Genomic DNA, 18200 nt, shown 5'->3' with positions numbered 1-18200 from the left:
AGTGTTTCCTCGTGTGAACCTTATCCGCAAGAGTAGACTAGAATGACGACAAGCTCATGGCAATGGTAATCGACGTGGCGCCAAAACAATGCGGATGAGTCTCGCCGTGGTTAAAATGAGCTTGAAGCATTTTGATGAAGCTGTGATACTGCCGCCTGTGTCAAGCCAACGCAATGATCCGCTTGGAGGTAGTGCAATCCCCCGTATGATGGTTTTCCATATTGTAGAAAGGCTCCAGGAACACATCAAGTCACGAATCTGGTGTAATTCTGAATGCTGAGAATGTGGGCTGTGGTGCAGGCATTTGTCGCATACCCGAGTTTGCTCTGGATGAACATTCCGAGGACGATTGCCGTAGCCGGTGCAGCTTAGAACCTATCGTGCTTGAAATTGAATGGGAATGGCGAGGCGGAGTGATTAATCGAGAATCGCATTCCATTCATCTGCCTAGGATGGCAAACGTTGCATACTAAATGCTGAAGGACGACAAGAAGTAAGATGTAGGAACCCCTTGGATCGAAGGTTGTAAGATGAAGTGTGAGCGATGAAGTTGTGTAGAAGAGATGGAAGTTGCTGCAGCCGTGGTTTCAAGCAATGCAATTGCACAATGTCAGGCATTATGCAAGGGGGAGGAGCGGTCCATGTTCGCCTTCCCGTAGTGGAACGTCGTCTTAAGGTTTTGCTTGAAGAAGGAAAGAAAGAAATCCATCCCTTGGACCCTTCCCCAGACTTTTTTCTCGAGGTGGGACGATCCAGAAAGTGCGGGACGGAATGGCGCACTGGCGCACTGGCGCCTGCTTCCAGAGCTCGAGGACCCTCTCGGAGCGCATTCCGATTGGCCACGACAGATCCCGTCGCAGATACCCCCTGCGTTCCGTCTTAACACGTGACGACATCTCGACTCGGAGCTCCCAAGACACGCAGCTCAACTCTTCAGGGAATCTGACACATGCAGCAACCTGTCCCGTCAAATCCCGCCAGATCACCATCTTCAACGCAGACCAAGTCTGTACCGTCTTTCAGCATGAACGGGTCATCAATTGGCGGGAAAACATCCCTCGATGCCGGTACGAATTCCACTCCCGCTAGGCGCAGCTCGTTTCTGACCCTGAGGCAGCCGACTACGATCCTATCGAACACCTAAACCACCTCTTCCCGCACCCCTCCACCGTAACCTCCATCAGCCGCGTCTCCGATACACTGCAGAACCATAAGAATGACCTCGCCGTCGAAATCTCCAGCCTCGAGGTCGCCCAGGCCTATGGTCCCGATTCGAGCCTCGAGCGCATGCAGTCAGCCCAAGCCGAACTCGCCCAGCTCTTCCGCAAGATCGAGACAGTACGGTCCCGGGCAATCCAGACCGAGCAGAACATCACTTCTATGACGGCCGATATAAAACGATTAGATGGCACGAAACGGAACCTCACCCTGAGCATGACGGCTCTCAAGCGGCTTCAGATGTTGACGACGGCGTACGAACAGCTGAGAGGCTTGGCCAAGACGAGGCAGTACAGAGACTGCGCGAGCCTACTACAAGCTGTGCTACAGCTTATGAAGCACTTCAACAGCTACAGGAGCATTGAACAGATTGCCACGCTGAGCAGAGGCGTCTCGGAGCTGCAGCGGGAACTGTTGGAGCAGGTCTGCGAAGACTTTGAGATTGCATTTGCCAAGGGAGAGGTCACACAGCGCAGGGGCACGCTGGTGGAGGCCTGTCTGGTTATGGATGCCTTGGGCGACATGGCTCGGACGCGACTGATGAACTGGTACGTCAACACAGAATTGCGCGAGTATCGCCAGGTGTTCAGGGGCAACGACGAGGCCGGGAACCTGGACAACATCGGCCGCAGGTACGCGTGGTTCAAACGCATGCTCAAGACTCACGAGGATGAGCACGCCGTCATCTTCCCGCCCCATTGGCGCGCGAATGAATTACTGGCCATGGCTTTCTGCGACGGCACTCGAGACGATTTCAAGGGCATTCTCGAAAGAAGTATGCGCAAGACGGATGGGCAGAAAATCGACGTCAACCTTCTCCTGAGCTGTTTACAGGAGACTTTGGACTTCGAACACGGTCTGGAAAGGCGATTTGCCAACGAACCACGCGCCAGCATAGACACCCTAAGCTCATCCGACGACAGAGCATCAAATTTCCACGGCTCTATATCAACCGCTTTCGAGCCTTATTTGAGTTTGTGGGTGGAGTCGCAAGACAAGCAGCTTGCTGCAATGATACCAAAGTACCGAAACCAGCCACTGCTGCCAGAAGACGAAGAATTTTCCACACAAGCTGTCATATCGTCGGCCATTGAGCTCTTCCACTTTTACAAACTCACGTTATCGCAATGCGCCAAACTGTCTACCAGCGATAGACTGTTGGATCTTTCAAAGACGTTGGCAAAGTATCTCGACGAATACGCACAGCAAGTTCTTTTGCATATTTTGCAAAGGGCTGGGCCTCAAGGGCCCCCGATCCAAGACGTCATTCTGGTATTGAACACAGCAGATTTCTGGTCTACAAATACCACTCAGTTGGAGGAGAATATAAAGAAGCGCATCGACAACGAGCTTGTTGGAAAAGTGGACCTGTCATCGCAGGCTGATGCCTTCCTTGGCGTAGCCAGCGCTGCCGTGCTGACATTAGTACGCAACGTTGAGATCGCCTGCGAGGGATCTTGGCGCGAGATGCGTAACACAGGCTGGAGCACCATGGAGACTGTGGGCGATCAAAGCTCATATGTTGGTGAGCTTCTATCTTCCGTGAATGGCAAGGCCGAGGAGATCCTAGGCCTTTTGGTCAAACAGCAATACGCCAGAGCGTTTTGCGATAACTTGGTGGACCATCTTGTAAATGCCTACATAAGCAACATTGTACAATGCCGCCCAGTTTCCGAGGTCGGCGCTGAACAGGTAGGATCGCACCATACTCAAGCCCTCACACACGTACTGATCCCATCATAGATGTTGCTTGACAAGTACGTCTTGACGAAAGCATTCGAGAATCTCCTGTCATATCACAACAAGTCATCGTCGACACCACACGCAGCACCAGCGGGCTATGTGAAGCGAGTGAACCAGACAATGAACCGCATAGACCCTCTGCTCAAGACGCTACAAGTCCGCCCTTCGCCGCCAGAGGGCTTGGTCCAAGCCTACCTGATCCATATTGCCGATCGCTCCGACACCAACTTTAGAAAGATTCTCGACCTCAAGGGCGTCCGCAAGGCCGACCAGGGCCACCTTGTGGAACTATTCGGCATTCACCGCGAGGGCAACCTCAGTGACAAGCTCGTCCAGCAGTCTCCACTGCTGACGCCATTGATGGCGACCACGGGACTTGGCAGCTCCAGTCTCGGAGCCATCAACGCGAGCACCGCTCTCACCAGCGCCAGCAGCGCCATGCCCGGGTTGCCAAGCAAGTTTGATGCGACTTCTTTGGGCGAGAAGCTTCTGAGCGCGGCGAGGGACCTTGGACAGGGAACCGGTCCAGGGGGCATCGCGGGTACGGAGAAGGCGACTATGAATGAGAACCTCAAGAACTTTGGCAAGTTCTTCCGGAGGGACATTGGAGGTTTCGGTGCCAGGTTCGGGAAGAGGGACGATAGTGCTGATGGGCAACGATGAGTCGGGGACTTGTGGTTTTAGTTTGACGGATCAGCAAGTAGGGTTGGATAGATGTTGAATAGAATGGTCCCAACTGCCACTGCCACTGCCACTGCCACTTTTTGAGGTCTTTTTAGTCGTGCCATTGACTCTCTACTTCCTTAGGGCAGACATTCCATTCTCATCATCACAACAACCCATTTCATCCATTCTTTCATCAGCCCCTCAAAGCACAAGTCCGTTCCTGCTTCCCCTACCAACAACCCTCAATCCACCCACTCACCTCATATAAATACCCCCTAACCTCACGCAGCCGTTCAAATGATCCCCAAGGCACCGATGATTAATGCCATCGACTCGCTTCCCTTATATCGAGATTTTTCCAGAAAACCTTTGTGCCCCGAGATCCCCTCCAAACAAACAGGTGTCTCTTTGCCTCGATGTGACCCAAAGTCTATACATCCAAACGACCCTCGTTATTAGTCACGCACGTTCATCGTGCAAACATCGCCGACGAATACGAGCGGGTCTACCAGATTCTAGAGATGACTGTTGTAAAAAAGACTGTCTAGAAATAATTAGAAGTCACTGTGCCCTACGACCCGAAGCGGCGGCGATTCCATCGAGAATAGCAATAGCGACCCCAATTTCGATAGCGACGAGTCTGGTAACGAGATACTAGTAATACCCAACAGTCCATCCCGTGATAGTTTTACGGGACGCTTCGTGTCTATTCCGAAGCTTAAGCGCACTAAGCCCGCCCGTTATGGTGCCCGATTCCAAGATTTTATATCCCAGATCTAGCTATAAGGATAGCCGTAAGATGTATGTCGCACCAGGCTTATCGCTGCGCTCAAATACATCGTGGTCATTAATGAACATCTCCTTGTCTGCATGTGACTTGAGGTCTATCATACACGAACAGGACCCCATCATCTATCATATATATAATTATTATCTAACCATTGTTGACGAAGGTGAGAGGTTCTCCCGAATCTGAAAATGAGTGGAAGTTACTGTGTCCTGAGATCCCCTCCCAAGAATAAACGTCTCCTTGTCTTTATATAACCCAAAGTCCGTCGGAAGTTCTTCATCTGGATATCATTAACTAATACGAGAGGGCAATAATCCATTCCATTCTATCCATCCTTTCTTCCCCTGACCCATTGGAGCACAAGGCCGCTCCCTCCTCCTCCTATAACCCTTAATTCACCTGACCTGACCTGCCTGATATAAATACCTCCCGGCCTCGCGCAGCCGTTCCATATGATTCCCAAGACAACCGGTGATTAATGCCATCGACTCCCTCGACATTGCTTGATCTCTGAAGTTCCAGGCTGCTGTGGAAATCATGAAACCTGTTCTCGCTACTCCCTAGGTAATAAATGTCTCTTTATCTTAATATAACAGCCTTTATCCATCACGCACTTTCATTGTGCAAATGTCGTGAACGAATACGAGCGGTGATACAAAATGCGACGAATGGCATGTTTTCTGTCAAAGCAATTCACCCCCTTCATCTAATCGCTGTGCGTCAGCAAGTCATGAGAGACTGATGGAGATGGAATTTAAAGGCCCGCTACCTTTCAATTCAGAACGCTCTCGAGGAGTCACATCGGCTAAGGAGTACCAAAGAACGTGTGGTGAATGTATATATCTCAGAATACAAACCGTGACGAGTGATCGTTGCTCCTCGAAGCAAGCTAACTCAACCATTCAATTACTTCCGTGTGGGCGAGTCATGCGAGACTTGCAAGGTATGGTTTGAGAGCCTCCTAGAGGAATGTTGTCTCTGAGAAGTTAACTTATCATCAGGTTGTTTGGCGGTATGCTTAAAGAAACGTGGGCAATGGAATAATGTCATGATGAAACCAGCCATTAAAAGCCCCCCCTCACACAGTTGACACACAAAACGATCACAGAGGCTGAGACTTGCAAGGTATATGAGAGAAGGGGTGTAGAGAGCCGCAGGCTCAACCACGATACAGCGCTGAATTACTATCATAATTATACGCTTAATCCAACGAGTAGTGATGTGGTAAGAGATCCGAGTGGAGTTCGTCAATCATAGATAGGCCTTTCAGAAACCGCTCTCGGCTTCACTCGCTGATACGGCCAGATGGCTCATCGTAGCCCCATCACCTAAGCGCATTCCTCGGTAGCCCAGAGTCGTCGGCTACGGCTAACATCAGCAGCCGGCAGGCTCGTTGGCTCCTACGCCTCATCGAGCATCTTGACTAGGGTTCATTTCTTGGAACGTTCTTTGTGAAGACACATCCCAATGGGAGAGACTCTAGCCAAAGCCAAGTCCTTCTAAGATGACTTCCAAACGTTGCTATCCAACTTCTCGTCGGGCACAGCAACAAAGTCTTGGTTTTCGTCGTTGTCGCTGCCATCGAGTGATCCATCATAAGAGCTCGTCTGCCACGCCGACAGCTCGTCCACGCGGCGGATGCCCATCATCCAGGAGACGAGACCGCGGGGCACCCAGCGGCCGACGAAGCCGTAGACGCTGGCGCCAAGGCCGACGCGGACGGTGCCGCTGGTGATGGACCCATCGATGACGTCAAAGACTGCGTTGTGGAGGTGACGGAGGGAGCTGCCCTTCAAACCACGGATGCGACCGGCCGAGATGGCAGAGGTGCTCTGCATGACAAAGTTGCGTCCGTAGGCGTGGCGGGCGTTCTCGGGCCACATGAGGGTCTCCGTGGCGTCGGCGTCGACACCGGGGCCGCCTTCGAGGAGACCTCTCTGGGAAGGATGAGTATGCTTCGCGGGCTGGAAGCCGGTGAAGTCGAATGTGCCCAGCTGCATGTGGGTCACGGGGATGCCGAGAGGTCGCAGTTCTGCCGTCAAGACCTCGGTGAAGGCTGATAGGGCGGAGGAGACCGTTGCCTCGGGGGCGTGGAAGGGGGGGTTGATGGAGGAGATGATGGAGGGAGTGAAGACGAGGACCTTTGGCGGCGTCCACTTCTCTCCGGGCGGGCTTAGGCGGGTTGTCAAGAGCGGCAGGAAGGCCTGGATGGTGAGGATGGGGTGGAGGAGGTGGGTGTTGAAGAGGTCTGCGAAGCTGGAGGGCGGGATCGTGGCGATGGGTGAAGTCTGATAGTTGAGCGACGGGATAAGGATGACGGACTTAAGCTGCAGATGGTTGGGCCTCGTCCGCGGTACCGGGGCGTGTGGTGATTGGAGGTACTGGGCGAAGCTGTCGATGGCTGCGCCAGCTCTGGGGGGCTACAAGATACGTCAGTGAAGGCCTAAACTGTACACCGACTCTACTACTCACATCCGTTGTGTCAATGGTCAAAGGCAGAATGTCCGGCCTTGCCAAGCTGTGCACCATGCTCTCATCCTCCTCAGCGTTGCAAACGATGTACACGATGAACCCTCTCCTCTCGAAATCGAGTGATAGCGATCTCGTCAAAGGTAGTGTCGGTGAGCCTGCGATAACGACAACCTCGAGACGGCCACCGTTCCTAGCCCGTTTCGCCCGGCGCGTCTTCTTGCAGAACCTGCTACTCCTGTACGATCGGTATGCCACGACGCCCACGACGGCGACGATGGCACCGGTCAACAGCTTGTGCTCCTTCACCCAGCCGTGCAGCCTCTCGTACCGGCTGATAGCTATCACCTCGATGGGAATGTGGCGGACGGGGGGCTTCGGCCGCACCGAGTCGGGCAGCCATTCTGAGGAGGAGAGCGTCTCTCGTACGGCCTGTGCAGCCTTGTCGACGGTGGGGTTGATAAGGTTTGCGAGGTCGTCAGAGTAGCCTCGGATCTTGTTGGGCAGCGAGGACAGCTGTGGGAGGAAAACGGCGGTGTCAGTAGAGCTCTCGTGATCACAAGCTTGGAGGTGTGATGTGGGGGCGGATGATACTTACAACGTCCAGAAACTGCTGGTCGTCGGCTGACATCTTGTCGGTTTCAACCAGTTGTCAAGCCAAGAAGTGCTACTGAAGAGGGAGTGTTTGAAAGCTCCGGATCTTTGACGTCGAACAGCTTCTTGGGAGATGGGTGGTCAGGTAGCTCGACTCTCAAGACGAGGTAAGATAGGTCAGAAAGTGGACTCGCGTGGGCGGCAAAGGAAAAAAGGTCAGCGACAGACCGCAAAGAGGCAAAGCACTCGAGACCAGTGCTTTCTTTCCTCCAAAAACGGCGTGGGGAAAAGCCTCCGCCGTGTGGGTCCACCCGTTGGCGTTTCACTGGCTGCAGCAGCACCGAAGGGTCCGGGCTTGATCCGGCCGTCAGCGGTGATTGGTCGACGTCATCGCCGAGTCCACCCGTTATCGACCGGCACCGGGTACGTACTTTGAGCTTTGTTTTGCTTCCCGCCGGCTTGCAACGTCACTGCCGATGCCGTCAACAATAGAAGTAGTGCATGAAATCCCATTTCAATATCAATACCCATCTCCAAGCAATCCCCCCCTTTACGCCCCTTTGCAAATCGATGCATAACAACGACACAGCCCCTCAATTCTATTGCGAAAGAATTGATTCACGGTTGCAATAACTGTCCAGATTTTGTACCGACTTCAATTATGCATTCATCATTTGCTTCATACGTCCTTCTCATCAACCACATCCGGTGTTCGCCGACTTGGCTTAGTTGACCAAGTGATACACAGTCCATGAAATAAAACATCCCTTTGCCAGAGCTCAGCCACCTGTAGCTCTTAGAATACGAGACCCTTAGTCTGCTTCATCTCCTTCAAGTTGTAGTTCTTGATCATGAATATAGCAATGAAGCCAAACACCATCACCGAGGTTCCAGCGGCAAGCATCCGCGTCTGTGCATACCCGTACGCGTTCTGGATAGCAAGTCGCTCATCACTGCCCACAGGATAGCTCAGCTGCGTATCGAGATCCGCGTAGATATCCGCCAGACTCTCCAACGCAGACTCGGGCAAATTTCGCTCCAAAGCCTTTTCAAACGTGTTGGTCCAGATGGCCGCAGAGATCGTGTTTCCCACAGAGCCGCCAATGTTACCACAGACGCTCAGCAGCGCGAGCGCGGCAGCGACGTGCTGGTGGTCCACGGCCGCGAGGATGGCAACTTGCATGCACAGAATGAAGACGCTGCCGCCAATCGACGTGAAGATCTGGCACATGACCAAGTACCCGACACTCTGGCCCGGCTGGCGGAAGTAAATCATGAGACCCTGGCCGAACGTGTACAGCGGCACGCCGACCATCAGGAGCCAGCGGAAGCGGCCCGTCTTGGCGATGGAGAAGCCGACGATGAAGAGGAGCACGCCCGAGACGACGTCAAAAGTGTTGCCGACGTAGCCCGCGTTGGACACGGAAAGGTCGTTGACGACCTGCAAAAAGGAGGTGAAATAGCTGTTCCAGCAGTAGTAGGCGACCTGGTACGTGATGTCGAGGACGCAGACGCCAATGACGGTTCTGTCGGAGAAGAACTCGAACTTGAGGAAGGGCTTGGGTGCAAGGTAGAGCTCGTTGAGGAGGAAGAGGGCGAGCAGCACGACGAAGCCGGTGACGATCATGGCGATGATGTAGGCTGATTTCCAGCCGTCTGGGGCGGTGCTCGCGAGGGAGAAGGGGAGAAGAAAGGTGACGAGGCCGCAGGCGAAGAGGACGATTCCAAGGACTGTAGTCAAGACGGTCAGCAATTCCCCGAGTCTTGAGCAATGGCGAAGAGAGTCCATTGAGTGGGAAGAAAGAACATACCATCAAACTCTATCAGACCCCACCAGACATTCTGAACAAAACTACGGCCGCTGGGCTCGCGCACCAGAGTGCCTCGCTTCTTGGCCTTGTGGATGTTCCACTTCAGAATGCTGTACATGGGCACAGCGACGACAGGCAGAACGATGGAGAAGCAGCCAAAGCCCCAGCGCCAGCTAACGTTGTTGAGGAAGCCCTCAGCGGCCTTGGGACCGGCAAACGCAGTGATGATGTAGGGTGAAGAGGTGAAGGCGAACGCCAGTCCTCGGTTCTTGACGTGGGTCGAGTCCGCCGTGATCACGTCGATGCTGTACGTCAAACCGGACCAGCCGACTTGCCAAAAGACCTAGGGATTTCTCAAGCGTGAGCATTTGGTCGTTTTGCGTGATTGTCGATCAAATGCGGCAAAGGTTCAAACTTACCGTAGCGGCACAATACGTGGCGAGGTTCTGGCTGGCGGCCAACATAATCATGCCCAGCGTTGCGAAGAGCACCATGAGCAAGAACCCCTCCGCTCGACCCCAGAGATCCAGAATCTTGGCCAGCGGGATGTACACCGAAGCCGTCATGGCGCTGGACACAATGTCGATGACGGGGAGCAGTGAGTGCGACTCAAAGTCGCTGGCCGCAAACGGCGTCAAGCTGTACAGCACGGAACTCTGGAACCCGTTGGTGAGGTACAGAAACCACATGCTACAAACAGTGTCGACCATCAATCACATCGCTCTTCAAGTTACGAGAGATCCGACAAGGAGTCCTTACAAGATGAAGATGGCAATCAGCGAGTTCTTGCCCCACGTCAAAGTCAAAGCCTGCGCCAACTTGACACCATGCTGGACCTCCTGGCTGACCCTCTGCTCCTCGCCCGGCTTCTCGTCGTCGGGCGGGATCTCACCCAGTTCCTTGTCGTCGTTGTTGTTGGCGGCACCCGGCGCCGTGGTGAGGGTTATGGGAGCATCGTCAACTGGGGCCTGCTTGCGGCCGAGGGCCTCACGTAGCTGCGAAATCACTGCCATGATCGGCTTTACACCAGAGACACGAAAGTGCAGAAAAGACAAATGAGCAAGGCTGGGAACACAGCCGGCGATGGGGGGGGGGGGGGGTTCGCTCGTAGTTAAAGACCTTTCAGAGGACGCAAATATGTGCCGCCCTTCTAGCGTGCCACTTATTGGTGACCTCGCTAAGTTCTAAACCATCCCATCACGAACTTAGCGGCCGGAAGGATTCAACTTGACCCACGCACAGGACGTCACCTTCCAACAACAGGCTATGATCTGATAAGATGCGGATATTCGACTCGCCCACGCTCGCATAGTCTACAGTCAAAAAGTACGAACACAAACCCACGCGCAGGAGACCGAAGTCGGGCTACTACCTCACTAGTACGTTGCTCGCGCCCAGGAACCGAGAGGTCGGGAAGCGACCCCATCATGGTGTCGGATGAGGGGCCAAATTATAGGATGGTGTTGAGAGAGAAGACAGACGAGACGGAAGAAGAGCCCTGGGGACTTTTTGCGAAGGATCCTGCGAAAGCACATGGGGACAGAGCTTGGCATAAAAGAGACCCGTAGTGCCGGGTTCCCGAACCTTTTCAGTGGGATGGCGGGCGAAGATGCTCGGGATGGTGTTATCTGATTGATTAGATTAGATGGGCCAGACTGCAGACTTGGCCAGGCTTGGCCGGACTTGGCTTTGCGGGCCGGGGCGCTATCGCGGAAGTGGTCTGGCGCGGGGGGAAGCTATTGGTAAGAGGAATCCGAGCAGAGGCAACAGAAATTTTGTGTCCGATCTATGGTTTTGCGTGGTTTGTTCGGTGAGCCGTTCCTAGAGGCTAGAGGGGGAGCTGACTGCTGGGTCTTTTCCGAGGTTAGCTTTAGACATTCTACCAATAGCATCTCTTCTTCTCGATGCTTTGTGTTGTCGCCTTCGCATTCACATGCGGCTTGTATCCCGGTCTCGGCCTCTCGACTTGGGGCTGAAGCAAAATATCTACCCGGAGAAAGGTTTCCGGAGAGAGACTTCTGGCACCGCATCGTGGACCCTCAGGAGCTTTCCCTAAATGCGGAAACCTGCGCCCTGGTCCTGTCTTGATGAACTCTTGGCTTCCCAGCCCTACGGGCTTTCGGTCCGCCAGCTCTTGCATGGCAACCCAAGCTTCTTGGGGAATTGGATCACAGTAACGCCGCCACAATTGAAAAGAAGTCTTTCGAGAGGCACTTCAAAAGAGTCTCGAGTGGCAGCAGAGAAGCGCGGAAGATTACGGACTCACGAGAAATGGGCCGCCAGCGGGTCCTGCTCCAAGCGAACGCGATACTTCTTTCTAGTAGACACCCATTACGTAGTACGTCCGAAGAGCAATCCCCTAGTCGCGCTCTATACTGAGACCGGCCATGAAGAGTTTTACCTCTTCAGAGCGCCGGTCGGTGTATTCGGCGTTCCCTTCCAATGTTTAAGGCCCAGGAAGATGCGTAAACGGCCAAGTCAACTTTTGTTCTCGCCACGCAACAGTCTACCAAGGAGAATAGCCGGTTGAAGTTTGGTTTACTTGTTGAATTGGTCAATGAATCAGATGCTAGGTCTTCTTCGGAACGTGGAGTTTGTGATCCCGTCCAGGTGGCGTGATCTAGTCGTTTGGTGGTGCTCTAGGATTCCGCTCCTTCAAGAATGTCAGCTTTCACCACTTCTGAGTCAACAAAGCCAGAGTGGAGGCTACAGAGTTCTCACCTACAAGTAGCACCGAGTTTGGAGATCCGTACAGAAAGTTAAAGTACGCGAAGTCGAGGTAGAGTATGGGCTAGCTTTATCTCCCGTCTGAGATGGGAGACCCCTTTCAAGTCTGAGATTTTAGATCCTGTTAAACCGTTATATTTAGCAATCAAAGAGAATAGAGATCCGTCAGATGCACGTTAACAATCGATGTTCTCACGAATGACTCGATTTAAACCGTCTCTATACCGTAGGATGCTAACCCGAAGGCTGAATGCAGGCTATAAGGGGACGGAACGAGCCGACAATATGTTCTAGTATGTATGCTCAGTCTGTACTCCTTCCTAATTTCATTGGCTCTCGGAAATATGTAGATTTCATTTGGATTTAGGCCTTGATATTCCAGCGAAAACTCATCAACAAGGTAGGGATGTCATATCTGGAGGGAAACGACACAATTCTCCAACTTCAAAGGCAACATCCAAATAACTACCCTATCCTCAGCCATCAACCAGGTTTTCCCGTGGCAAATAGTTAAGAGATCTGAGGGGATGATTGAGGTAAGCATGAAATAACACAGAGTCAGACAGATATCCGACATTTCATCAAGTCCGGCTCCGGAGGTCGAGGTCGAGACTCACCGTCTACAAACGAGGTGTCGAGACATCCAGGTTTACACCCCTTTTCAGACATGGTTAACTTTCGCTTCGTGGCGAGTCTTGTTGCAGGGACAAAGCCTCGTTCATTCTAGTCAGTCTTCCAAAGTCATGTTCAGTCTACCTGGTAGAAACTCTCCTATGGCCCGGCTCCGGGGTCGTCACGGTCGCCTTTCAACGACCAAAAGATTCGCTTTATCAGGTTTGCGGAGCGATCACCGCTCGAACCGTCGGAAACTCCTATCGCAGTTGGCTCGCTCACAATTGAATATCAACCTCGGCGGGTGAACTCTTGCGCCAGGAGTCGTTGACTCTCGACATCTAAACATGCTTTTCTGCCAAAGTGATCTGTTGGTATCCCTATCACAGGGAAGTTGGTTCGAACCGTAGGGTCCTGGGGGTGACGAAGTATCAATATCTCTGTATTGATTGATTCTGGTGCGTAAGGAGTAGAGGGGAGATTCCAACCGGAGGTTAGGTGGACCGTCGAGGTGTAATTGTACCCTCTCGAGGTGGCCCCTGCTCTACCCTTACTCACGGTCGAATTGGGCTTCCAATCCGACAGATCACTGCCCTTGTGACCTGATCGCGACTGTACGATATATACAAGTAAGCCTCAAGTTTAGATCATAATTCATGCCCTGAGGGTCTTGTCACTAGCCGGAATATGAGGTACTGGCTTTCCTAGATACTGAAGACCTAGTTGAAGAAAACTCCCTCTCGCCTTCGACGTGCTCACATATAATGCGATGTACTGGTCGCTGGCGCAGCTCCACAGCCCTCGATTACCTAGGCAGGGTTTGCCAAGTATACAATCTATCAAATCCCTTCAAATCCAATCTTTAAAGATCTGATTTTTTTTCAATCAATCCAATTTAAAGGTTAACGCCCTTATACTAAAGCTACGCGATGCTGTTTCTCGTAGACATCCTTGGAGGCTTTTCTGTCAGCTTCTATCAGGGCATCAAGCTGTCACGCAAACACAGGGCGGTCCGCTGCTGCTATCCATCAAAGAATGCTCAACAGATACGTCTATAGCAGCATACGGAAGAGACCGATGGGGCCATTGCCCAGTTACGAGATAATTAGCGACAAATCGCTCAGCACTTGACAATGACGTAACTCAACAGCAACATGTACCCTTGCTGAACGGTAGAGCTGAGAACTTTGACTACATAGCTTTGACAACCCGCGGAATGAAAATATACTTCAAAGTAAGGCGTGATAGAATCAACTCAACCGACGAGATTTGCTTTTGAAGCTCTTGCATGCGTCCAAACCAGTCCTTGTAGCATCGCATCCAAGTATGAGAAAAACGAACAGAAAAAAGTCATCGCTAGGACGTACAAAAGCAGACGTACGTCGCCTAGTGTAGTTAGTTTCCAAGTACTCAGTCGGTGCATACTCTACTCTTCAACGCCGTATATATACCTTGATACATGGCAGACAAGCGTAGTCCCGTTGAGAAGGCTCACAATTCGGCTTATTCGCTTTCCTTCCGTGGGCCGTCCTTCTCCCAGTTGACCTAGACACTTTAGAAACAGCTGACCATGGCCCAAAGACTTTCTGAATCCAAGACTGCCTCTGTGGTAGGTCTGCCATCTGCTTGAACAATCTCGACTTGTCAAGCACACTGCGTCGAAGACGCCAACGCCGCCTCTCCGCCGTCAAGACACCGTCCATCACATTGCCCCCCCCCCCCCCCCCCGCATCTTGATCCATCACCGACGAGGGCATCTTCTTTGATCATCGCATTGGGTTCCTCTCTTCGACGTCCGCCTAATGCCTGATCTCGAAGACTTACTTTTAGACCATCGTACTTGTTCTTATCAATATACCTCTCCCCCGCCCAACCTCGTGATTCTCAGGCAGAGAAAGATACAACGATTGTCACTGACTGATACTTCTCGCCACCATTCTCAAAAACTCGTCCTCCTCCTTCCAACACCGTGACCAGTATCTCAAGCCGCTTAACCCCTCCCCCGGACTCCCGAACCCATCTCAAAATGCATCAGGCCCCATCCGACAGTGCCGAAGACAACAAAGGAAGGCCACTCGTAGAACGCGTAGGCAGTGAGCTCAACGTCTACGCACAGCCCAAAGTTACATTTGCATTCACCTTTCTACGCAAACATACTCACAAGACCATCAACGTATGACCTAACGGCGAACGCAAGCCGCCCGAATCCCACGTGCCTCCAAGCTCCCAACATCGGAAATTGCTCGACACTCTTCAAGCAGACATCGCGCGCAAAGTCATCTACCTACACACCCCGGGGCCGTCCTTCATGCGCTTACAATATCCCCCATCCGAAATCTCGATCCCTCCAACATCGAATTCTCAAAACCCGGAATCCAAACCCTCCCCTTATCCCTTCCTCCCCATCATCCATGCATACGAAGCCATGTACAAATCACAAAACACCCTTCCCAGCGAGGACAACATAATCAAAAATCCGGGATGACCCCGGCTTTCACAAGCAATAGCATAAAACTCCAAAAATCCAATAAGATCAGACGAACCACCAACCGTTTGACGCGTACGGGAGATGAGATGATGTGTACTTCACACATGGTCAAAAGGCCAGCACGATCCCTGCCCTGTGCCGACACAGACCAATAAATATCCTCGTTCATCAACATACATACACAATATCAACCACAACGTCTATCAACCTCTCAAAGATCCAAGGCCCCAACTCCAAAGGACCAACTTTGAAAAAAGCATGGTCCGGGCCCCCTAACCATCCCGCCGTGACGCTCCGGCCGCCCCGGGTGGATTTCTTGTGAGGAGGGATCTCGCATCATGCCCCCCCCCCCCCCCCCCCCCCCCCCCCCATGATTCCCGAATGTGACTCACCGTCAACCCAGACCGAAACCCAAATATCGCCACCAATACTCCGTATTCAAGACGCAAATCCAAGCCGTTCATCCACAACCAAAGAGGTAATCAATGAGAGCCCGAGCTGATACCTAGTAATCCGAATGCGCGCACATCCCGCCACATGGCCAACGCATCGAAAGCTCAAAGTTCCCCCCTTGCTTCAACCCCCAACCCCCGTCGCATAAAAGCCGTCAATGCGCAAACGAAAATCCCCCTTGTAACAAGGCAACCCCCGACGAGCAAGAAAATAGGAGAGGTTGGAACATCAAGATGCATCAATAGCATTGTAGACTCTGGCAAACTCATCTGCCAACAGTGGTGTATGATGGGTAGAATAGTTACGACAATACGGAGCACTAGAACAGTATTTTGGATTCAATTGCAATAATCCTTTGACTTTGTAGGGCACATCCCAAGGCCTTTGTTCAATCCTCGAGCAACCTTTCCAAAAAAAAAAAAAAAAAAAAAGAAGCACTCACCGACAAAAATCCGCCCTGAGACATACGCAACTACACCGTTCGTTACACAAAAGGGAGAAAACACCACCACCACCATCCATCTCCATGAACCAACGTCAGTCCTCGAATCCTACGCATCCCAAGTTCCCAAGTTCCCAACCTCCCTCCTCAAAATCTCACCTAAAATCCGGCTCAAAATAAGGACACTCGGCAACATCTCACGGACACAGAACCTGGAAAACCATGCAATGCACAGCTCACATCCCGGCTCCCCCCCCCCCCGAGCTTACAAGTACGAGGTACCTCCCGTCCGTATCTTTCATTTCCCTGCATCGAATAGCTTACATAACCCAACTAATTCTCTCCCATCTCCACTCCCTAAAGAGGCTCAGCCTATCTCTCGTCATGTCACTCCCCAAGCGGAATTGTGTCTGTCATGTCACTGCGAATTTTCAGACGAAAAGATCAAACCCTCCATCAAGCTTTCCAGTGTTCAGATGAAGACTTCGTGCACTTCATGGTGTTTTAAACCCCTCACATGGGAATCCCAAGGGCATCCAAACATTTGTACGGTAGTGATTCACAGACGCGGCTCATGTCGAATTTTTCTTCTTCTTTTTTTTCTACCATTTCGCGTGTGTCCTGCGCAAACCCATTGCACCTCAGCCAACTGAGAAAGACTTCCAACCAGCACGAGAAGCTCATTCGAAAATCACTCGCATAGCATAAGATAGTGACATGCATACCCTTATCCAGCGCATAAACCTACCCGACATCATCAAAAAAGTCCAATAGTAGGCCTCCTGCCGCTCCATCCCGCGTGTAGCGGGAAAAACCACTAATGCAACAGCTATGATTAGCCCGCGCAGCCCACGCTTCCAAGCACCGGGGGGAGGAGGCGGGCAGGGGGATGAAAGGAAGGAAGGTGGACAATTCATTTCCCATGTGGGCTTTCAAGGAGCTCGACCCTCCCCCCTTGTGTGTGACCATCGCCGACCCCGTCCGTCACACACATGGAGGCCCAGCACCAGCCAAACCATATTCATCATTGAGAGACATCACCACAGAGCACAAACACAGAGACATGGCACACAAAAGTCGAGGGAACTAGAGAATGTGATCGAAAAAGTAGCAGAGAATTTTTACTCTTTTTTTGTGCCTTTGTACAACTACCTTACACCTAAGGGAGTCCAAATGCGGGTTATACGAAAGTCTCGAGGGCTCTCGCCCCGGCTGGGTAGGGGGACACCGTATCATGGTCGTCCCTTTTTTCCCTTCTCTCCATCCAGAAATTTCTTCTGGTCATCGAAAGAGAACAAATCCAGCCTTGTCTCCAAAAGTAACGTGTGGACCAGAAACCGATTCCCCGGGTATCCCTTTGTATCCATTGTCGGCCAATTAGGGGATATCCGGCCTTCAATGGTCAAAGTAGAGGGAAAACAATCTGTCCACCACTCTCGAAATGGTTGATTCCAAGGTGCGAAAAAAGTAAACCGGCCAGGAGGAATTCGTGTGCTCAATGGCCGCATGTTTCCCTTCCTTGAAAGAGGCCAAGAGTTCTCTTCCCATCTGGTCAAAGTCTATCGAGGCCCCGCCGATCCGTCGAAAAAAATCCATTTTGCTTCTTTTTCTTCCTCCTTCAAGAATTTCCATTCGGGTCGAATCTCGTCGTGAGACCCTACAATCTGACCTTCGCTGGCGTCCCTTCATTGGCGTGTTGGTGAATGGGTCGGGGGTGTCGATATCTCGTCGCCCGGATCCAACTTCAATTACCGGGAAGGATGACCGCTGTGATTTCAATCCTTCACCCTTCCTGGGGTGACCATCTCGCGAACGTAAAAACTCTTCGTTGGGATGTGTATTGTGTATGTAATAAAAAGCCGCTGAATGCTGTTGAGAAAAAAATAACTCGGGGGTTGTTGGGGTATGATCCGTATTCCTTTTTTTGGGACACTTCTGCTGAGTGAAAATGGACTTTGTTGCATTAAAACAAATCGCTCGATGCCATGACGTGTGAAATAAAAAAAAACCCATTCTGTATGCATGCGGCAAACAAATCTTTTTTTTTTTCCTTTTTAATCCACTTCCTGGGATGTCGCTCAATTGCCCTGCCACGGGTAGAATGAGGGAAAAGCTTCGATTGCCCGTATCGTAGCGTAGCGTTGGTTCGCTGTGTGGGACTCCGCGGGGCGGACCGACAAGTCGGTC

General features: G+C 52.0%; 4 protein-coding genes across 4 annotated transcripts; 1 reads left to right on the top strand and 3 right to left on the bottom strand.

Annotated features, from left to right (window-relative positions):
• Positions 1-1024: 1024 nt before the first annotated feature.
• BDP81DRAFT_461559 (Vps53-like protein) lies at positions 1025-3624 on the top strand (the record flags this gene model as incomplete). Its single annotated transcript, XM_060593788.1, has 3 exons — positions 1025-1067; positions 1118-2910; positions 2962-3624. 3 exons carry the CDS (start codon positions 1025-1027, stop codon positions 3622-3624), a joined length of 2499 nt encoding a protein of 832 aa, XP_060444856.1.
• A 2292-nt stretch (positions 3625-5916) lies between these two features.
• Positions 5917-7517, bottom strand: BDP81DRAFT_320431 (uncharacterized protein; the record flags this gene model as incomplete). The annotated part of the gene is made up of 3 exons (XM_060584526.1): positions 5917-6837; positions 6890-7402; positions 7485-7517. 3 exons carry the CDS (start codon positions 7515-7517, stop codon positions 5917-5919), a joined length of 1467 nt encoding a protein of 488 aa, XP_060444855.1.
• A 458-nt stretch (positions 7518-7975) lies between these two features.
• On the bottom strand, positions 7976-10344 carry BDP81DRAFT_429341 (MFS siderochrome iron transporter MirB). Its single transcript, XM_060590510.1, has 4 exons — positions 10051-10344; positions 9711-9981; positions 9292-9634; positions 7976-9211 (listed from the first exon to the last, which is right to left on the bottom strand). Exons 1-4 carry the CDS (start codon positions 10302-10304, stop codon positions 8277-8279), a joined length of 1803 nt encoding a protein of 600 aa, XP_060444854.1. The 5' UTR covers positions 10305-10344; the 3' UTR covers positions 7976-8276.
• Positions 10345-17255: 6911 nt separating this feature from the next.
• BDP81DRAFT_35578 (uncharacterized protein) lies at positions 17256-18127 on the bottom strand. Its single transcript, XM_060586294.1, has one exon. The coding sequence runs from the start codon at positions 18024-18026 to the stop codon at positions 17409-17411; it is 618 nt and encodes a 205-aa protein (XP_060444853.1). The 5' UTR covers positions 18027-18127; the 3' UTR covers positions 17256-17408.
• Positions 18128-18200: the final 73 nt, after the last annotated feature.

The sequence above is a fragment of the Colletotrichum phormii genome (assembly GCF_030913505.1).
Source record: "Colletotrichum phormii strain CBS 102054 chromosome Unknown BDP81scaffold_11, whole genome shotgun sequence".
Taxonomy (NCBI): Eukaryota; Fungi; Ascomycota; class Sordariomycetes; order Glomerellales; family Glomerellaceae; genus Colletotrichum; species Colletotrichum phormii.
Note: the sequence above shows the minus strand (reverse complement) of the source record. Positions and strands in the feature narration are given on the sequence as shown.

What these genes read in the sequence shown, in the direction of transcription:
- BDP81DRAFT_35578 (XM_060586294.1), bottom strand. Translation starts at nt 18,026, where the DNA reads ATGGGTTTTTTTTTATTTCACACGTCATGGCATCGAGCGATTTGTTTT.
- BDP81DRAFT_429341 (XM_060590510.1), bottom strand. Translation starts at nt 10,304, where the DNA reads ATGGCAGTGATTTCGCAGCTACGTGAGGCCCTCGGCCGCAAGCAGGCC. An exon ending in CTGATTGCCATCTTCATCTT is followed by an intron (nt 9,982 to 10,050) that starts GTAAGGACTCCT and finishes CACTGTTTGTAG; the next exon opens with CATGTGGTTTCTGTACCTCA. An exon ending in GGGTCTGATAGAGTTTGATG is followed by an intron (nt 9,212 to 9,291) that starts GTATGTTCTTTC and finishes TCTTGACTACAG; the next exon opens with TCCTTGGAATCGTCCTCTTC.